A 6,969-nucleotide genomic window follows, 5' to 3' on the forward strand; every position below is an offset into this window, starting at 1 on the left:
CACTCGGCCACCAAACCGGCGTCGAGCACCAGCACACGATCCGAGTCCAGGATCGTGTTCAATCGATGGGCGATGGTGAGAATCGTACAGTCGGCGAACTCCGTTCGGATTGTTTTCTGTGGACAAGAGAATTGGGAGTTTTTTTTTTTTAATGTCCAAAGATAATTCTTCAGACGTGCGGGTGTCCTGAACCTACCTGAATCAAATCGTCCGTCTCCAAGTCCACCGCCGCCGTCGCTTCATCCAAGATCAGCACTTTGGTTTTGCGTAGAATGGCTCGTGCAAGACAGATCAGTTGTCGCTGTCCGACCGACAGATTCTCTCCGTTTTCCGCGATCTCGTGATCCAAACCGGCCGCAAGTCCCTTCACGAAGGTTTTCAAATGAGACAGCTCCAGCGCCTTCCACACTTGGTCATCACTGTACGATTTAAATGGATCAACGTTCGCCCGAAGGGTGCCGGAAAAGAGAACCGGATCCTGCGGGATGATGGTCAACCGACTGCGCAGCTGATGGAGTCCCATGCTGGAGATGTCGAGCCCGTCGATGACGATTTGTCCACCGGCCGCTTCAACGATTCTAGAGAACGCAAGTCCTAGTTAGAACTGAGTGAGTTAAGATATACCGCGCTACTAACCTGAAGAGGCCAAGTGTGAGACTGGACTTTCCTGCTCCGGTACGGCCGACGATACCGATCTTCTCGCCGCCGGTAACATTAAGCGAAATACCGCGAATGACAAGATCGAGACCATCACGGTACCGGATCTGATAGTCCTTGAATTCCACTTTGCCTTCCGCTGGCCACGCTTTGTCCACGGTTCCCTTCTGCCAATCTGCCTCCCGCTGCAACACGGTGTATTCCTCCAGCCGCTCGATGGCCACAATGTTCGTTTCCACTTCCGCCGTCATTCGGACGAGGAAACTTAGGACGTTCGAGATTTGTAGCGCGTAGCTGATCGACAGTCCAACCGTTGCTTGACCGATCGAGTCTCGTGCAAGGATGGCAAAGAGTGCCGCAAAAAGAATCACCAAACTGCCTATCAGCTCCAGCCGGACTCCCAACCATCGGTTGGCGAGAATCGTCGGATAAGTCACCAACTGATTGTAGTCCACCCGATGTTCCGATTCCTGGGTGAAGCGTTCCTGCTGCCCGTAAGCCCGGATGGTCGATTGCCCGCCAATGCTTTCGCCAAAGTGCGAATAGATTGGACTGCGCGTGACGGACTCCAGTCGCTTCAGCTGGCGAGACGTTTCGATGTAGAAGCGTTGCACGAAATAGTAAATGACCATCAGCGGAGGCACGATCGCGAGGAACACTGGTGTGGAAATTCCAATCACCACAAACACACCGATCACACTGAACAACATCAGCAACCAGGCACGGATGGTGGCGGGTAGAATGTTGTCCACCACGTCCACATCTTTCGAGAATCGATTGATGATGCGCCCAAGCGGGGTTGTGTCGAAGAACGACATCGGCATGCGCATGGAACTGTCGAGCAACTTTTCGTGCGACTCCTTGGCGGCCTTCAGGCAACCCAACGCCAGCAGCACCGATCCTATGAAGAGGGCAATCGACTGCACACCGCCCAGCGCCCCGTACACGCCAAGGTACATGTCCCGGACGGAGGTATCGGTGATGGCTTCCGGGTCCTCGGACCAATCCGTCAACCACATACTGGAGTAGATACCGCTGCCCTGATTGATGATGCTAAACACGACCGACCAGAACCCAAACTGGAAGCCGATGGCGGAGATGTACTTTTTGTACACGAGCCACGTAACGGCACCGGTGGCCGATTCTTCCTTCTCGATCAGTGTCGCCTTGTCCAGGTTCTGTATCATTGGCGCCTCCTTGTTGGAACTCGCTCTCGATTCCTGGCGACTGATGCGTTTCTTCTTTCGACTTCCGTTCGATCCGCTTGACCGTACCGATAGTGTCCGTTCGACGATTTTCTGTGTGGCTTCGTCCTTAATCGATTCTTGAATCAATTTGATTTCTGGTGACGAGACAGTGAGGTTAAATGTTTGAATAAGTTCTGTAGGGAGTGGATTCAAAGCAAACCAAAAATGTCTTAACGAATGAATTTTGAGTCCCTGCCGCGTACCTACCTTCATCATCGGTTTCGTCCATTTCCTGGATGTGCTGGGTAAGGAACTCGGAGAAGGCGCCCTTCTGGTCGAGCAGCTGCCTAAAGATTGGATCATTGCTCATTAATCGATGTGCGATCCCCGCAACGGTGGTGTCTTCTAACTTACTGGTATGATCCGCTTTCTGAGATTTCTCCGTCTTTGATGACGAAAATGTTTTCCACGAACGGCAGATACGATATTCCGTGCGTGACCAACAGGCGAGACCGGCCGACGAGCATCCCGGTCGGACCGATTACCTGCTCGAAGATGTGCTTTCCGACGTGGGCATCGACGGCACTAAGAGGATCGTCAAAGAGGTAGATCTCCGCATCAGCGTAGACAGCACGGGCCAGCGCAACCCGCTGCTTCTGACCACCGGAAAGATTGATTCCCTTCTCTCCAATCTCCGTCGAATCTCCACCGGGCAACATGGCCAAATCCGGCACCAGGGCACAGCTTTCGATCACCTTGTCATACTTCTTCTGATCGAACGGCTTTCCGAACAGAATGTTATCTTTCAGAGTGGCGTTCTGGATCCAAGCCTGCTGAGGTACGTACGCAATCGTACCGTCCGTGTTGACGGTTCCGCCCATTTTCTCCATTTCACCCAACAAGGCCGAGATGAGGGAGCTTTTGCCAGTGCCCACCGTTCCGACGATGGCCGATAGTTGGCTCTTTCGCAGCGACAGATTAATGTTCTTCAACGTTGGAGTTTCGTCTCCCCAGGAGAACGTGCCATCTTTGATGGTCAGTGCTTCATCGCTTTTGGCATGCGTCACGTTGTTGGGATCCAGTTCGGCGCTGTTCAGAAACTTGTCGATACGCTTCACCGACACCCAGGCCTGCATGGAGAACGTCACCATCATCGGCAGCATGCCGAGCGGGAAGCGGAGGATATTGAACAGTGCCAGCGACACGAACGCTGTCTGCGGATCCAGAATGTTCTCTTCGTCGACCAAAACGTACACGGCAAACGACACGAGCGTGACGAGAAACGGGGCGATGGTGAAGGTAAAGTAAATACCCGCACCATAGTAGGCCATGCGCTTCAGGATTCCAATCTCCTCGTTTCGCACCGTCAGGATGTTATCCTGGAAGCTGGGCTCCCAGGCGTACAGCTTCAGCACTTTAATTCCGCCGAGGATCTCGTTCATCTTCTTCACACGATCATCCTTGATCTTCATCTGGGCCACCTGTGCGTCGCGCATCTTGGTCGCAATCACTCCGGAAACGGGAGTGATCAGTATCATCACTCCTAAGCCAGCGAAAACGGCTGCTCCGAGAATATCGTACAGCAAGTAGACGCACAGCCCGATGATCAACAGTCCAGACCAGAGAATGTGCAGGTAGGAGGTCAGCTCGAAGAACCGCTGCGCATCGACGGCCATCAGATTGACGATCTCGCCGACGGTCGTGTCCTTTTTGGCGGCGCTCGAGATTCTCAGCGCCTTACGGTAAATGGCACTCACCAACCCGGTACGGATACGAAATCCGGTCAGGAACGTGTTGTAGAAGTACTGTCCATTCATCAGGGCCAGCAGCAGGGAGCTCGCGAACAGCGCAAACATCAGCAGCAAACCCTTCCACACCGGCCCATCCAGGGCAATAACGGCCATCATTTCTCTGTGGACCGAAAACAGATTCCCAATCAGAAAAAAACCCTATTGAATTCAGATTGACGTCACGCTATCGTGTGACGAAGCGAAGCGACCTACTGCATGAGATAAGGCGAGGCAAACTGTAGCCCGGATATCGCCAGTTGGATCATTCCCGCAAACCAGAACGGTGCCCCGTACGCACGGACCATCGACGACAGGCACGAACCGTTCGTTGCCGAATGCGGTTTGTAATCGACGAAGGGCTTTCCGGCCTTTTTGTCGGCCGCAATCTGTTGCTTTCTCCCACTGATCACGCTCATGTTCCAGTACTTATCGAACGGTGGCACCAGCTCCCGCGATGTGTCCTGCGGGTTTATGTCGTACATGTCCTCCATGGTCAGTGGTTTGCGGAAACCGCGCCACGCGAACGAATCAAAGTGAAGGAACAGTAGCTTGGCGAAGAAACTGGACTTCAGCTCCGGGCTCGGGTTGTTCGATTTCGGGTAGAAGCTCACGGTCGGAGACTGGTCGGGGAACAGCTCCAGCAGCAGCATCAGGCAGATGAGCGAGTACTGCAAGATGTAGCTGACGTACTGATACTCCCAATAGTCCACCGTATCGCCGGACCCGATCGAGTTCGGTCGCTCGTCATTAATCATCACTTCCGTGCGCAGTTGAATAATGCCGAAGAACATTCGCAGGAACCAGAAGATGAACATCGTACCCGAGGTGCGAACGCCGTACTTGCGCATAAAGAACAGCAACACTAACAGATCGATCTACGAAGGATAGCGAAGACAAAGCATTAATCACCAAACCAAAGGGTAAAATCCGGCTGGCGCACTTCCGTCACTCACGTAAGCTAGGGCATTGAAAACGGCCGTCAGGATCAGCACATCGAACAGGCCCTGCTCTTCCCTGTACGTCACGACCATCCCGAGATCAATCCAACACATGCACATCAGCAGGAAGATAACGAGCATCTTCGACAGGTTGTACCAGTTCCATGGTATGTCTCGGTAGCGGCTGCTGGTGATTTTGAAGATGTCGTATATCGAGAAGACAAACAGGAACAAACAGGGCGCCCACTGCAGGATGACCCGCTGGAAGCAGAACGTGAGATCGGGGTTGATCTCGTCCCACACGAACTCGTCGTCCCAGAACGGGCTGCCGCAAAACTCCTCGAAGGTCATGGTGGACCGGTGCGAAACACTTGCAAAACTTCCAGCACGCAAGCCGATCACGTTCACTGCCGCAGCGAGACTGGAAACGTCCGCCCGGTGCTTGATAGCGTTTTATACGTCCATCGGACGGCTCTTATCAACCCTTTTTATTGGTGCGATACAGGATAAGTACGCGGGCACACAATTGGTGCCTCGATAGCGTTACAACGTTACCCGTTTCAGGCCGTCATGCGGACCGATGAATGTGTTCGATTGGGGAATTGGACAGTGCATTGCCTTGCAATATTTCATCTCCACTTCCCTGTTCGGACGAACCGATAAGCGATTGATGCTGTGTCATTGTAAGATACTCGCGAGATGAGCACAGTGGAATCATTCCGCTACGACGAAAGAGCTTCGCCTATCGCCTCGTCAGGGTGTCCTACCGATATTTTTCGGGCTCTCGACCGCCGTTAAGCTAATCGACGGATGGACGGACGAATCGAGAGTGCAAACATTCCACTTAACCGACCGTTATCGTGGCTGCTGGTGTGCTGATTGCGCACTGATAGCCGGCACCGATAACGTTCGTTTACTATTAGTTTTAACACCCCTCCCACGGCCAGAATCTTCTTGGGGAAACTAGACCAGGTGATCGCTTATCTCATATCCACCCTGAGAGAGGCTCGTCCGCTAAGTTCGCAAGCATGCAAGGAATGTGTCAAGCATTAATCGGTTGGGTCGCTACGCGAGTAACGCTGACTAAGTGACGTAGCTCACGGGAAAGCCTTGCGGACTTGACTTACGGGACACTGTTAGAAGATCTTGTCCTCCGTGTGCAAAGCATGTCCGGACTGTAAGGACCCCTTTCGCATCCACATTTCTTGTTAGTCACTTTGCTAAGGCATTCTGATACCGACTTGTATTCTATTTCGTCATCCAGCATGTTCATTCAGTAAACAAAATGTCCAAACACCACACGAAAGCCCTAATTTTAAATGTGACTATCGATGATGCAATTCCGGGTTTTTGTGACGAATAATGACTTCGGTATACCCATTATCTGTCGGTTCGAATGAACACATCCCACAGGCAGAGAGCGACACAATCGAACAACATACGAAAGCTCTCGATAAGCAGCATACGTGAGTTGGAAGAAGGGAGCTCACGACGGCGGCCCAATTTTTGGCACCTGACGAAATGTGTCGTCTGCCGTCCGATGGTCCTTATCATTCCCCCCGCGCGTTTATGCAAAAGCCCGCGAGAACCTGTAGCGGCGGTTCGTTCAATAACCTTATTGGCAACCGCAGGGCTCGTCGAGTCGCATTAAATCGGTAGGAATAACCCGAGCCTTCGGGGGCACTCATAAACTTGCTTGATAATAACACGCGACGGTTCTTTATAAAATGAATCACTCGGCGGAGATTAGATAAACAGGACGATAACGGGGCGACCGATGCGGCGCGAGATAAGGAACGGTGAATCGAAGTTCAGAAATTACCAGTATTCGAATCGCGATGAACCAGAATGAACCAAAACTTATCGCGCGCGTGCCGTACTGGGGGGGGCCACTGCGTTTGTACAACACAAATATTGGCTACATTTGAAGTATGCTTTTATTCAATATCATAATTGTTTTCTTGCTATAATAAATATTCTTGCTCACACACGGTGAGTGTCTCTGCAGATGCCTCGCAGGGAGGCTACAACTAGGAACATCGTTTTGCTCGCACTATTCGAAGCAAGCAGTACCCGTGTCGGTCTGATTCCACAACGGACAAGGATACAAGAAAAGTCCGGCTCTACGTAACGGTAAACGGGGGGGAGGGGCGTGGTGTGCTGCTAGGAGGTGGCGACCCATGTGACCGAAACCGATCGAAAGCTGCCCGAACAATCATTGTACATGATATCGATTCCGAGATTCACCAAGTATCGATACGGTGCGTCAGCCTAGCTCACGATTCCGGCGTTCTTGGCCATGCCGAAGAAAATGGAGTCCCTGTTGGCGAGCAGGCTCTGCGGTGTGTCGCACTCGGCCACCAAACCGGCGTCGAGCACCAGCACACGATCCGAGTC

General features: G+C 52.4%; 2 protein-coding genes across 2 annotated transcripts in view; both read right to left on the minus strand.

Moving 5' to 3' along the window:
• LOC131211710 (multidrug resistance-associated protein 1-like) overlaps positions 1-4,923 on the minus strand; it is a 5,320-nt gene extending 397 nt beyond the window's left edge. Inside the window, exons 1-7 of the mRNA XM_058205292.1 lie at positions 4,588-4,923; positions 3,848-4,509; positions 2,259-3,755; positions 2,112-2,191; positions 637-1,999; positions 197-578; positions 49-116 (exon numbers count right to left, since the gene is read on the minus strand). Coding sequence (XP_058061275.1) covers positions 49-116; positions 197-578; positions 637-1,999; positions 2,112-2,191; positions 2,259-3,755; positions 3,848-4,509; positions 4,588-4,923 — 4,388 coding nt within the window. The remainder of the gene's footprint in view (positions 1-48; positions 117-196; positions 579-636; positions 2,000-2,111; positions 2,192-2,258; positions 3,756-3,847; positions 4,510-4,587) is intronic.
• A 1,639-nt stretch (positions 4,924-6,562) lies between these two features.
• Positions 6,563-6,969, minus strand: part of LOC131207986 (multidrug resistance-associated protein 1-like) — a 12,640-nt gene continuing 12,233 nt past the window's right edge. Inside the window, exon 7 of the mRNA XM_058200625.1 lies at positions 6,563-6,969. Within this exon, the coding sequence (XP_058056608.1) occupies positions 6,844-6,969 (126 nt within the window). The 3' untranslated portion in view covers positions 6,563-6,843.

The sequence above is a fragment of the Anopheles bellator genome, chromosome 2 (genome assembly GCF_943735745.2).
Source record: "Anopheles bellator chromosome 2, idAnoBellAS_SP24_06.2, whole genome shotgun sequence".
Taxonomy (NCBI): Eukaryota; Metazoa; Arthropoda; class Insecta; order Diptera; family Culicidae; genus Anopheles; species Anopheles bellator.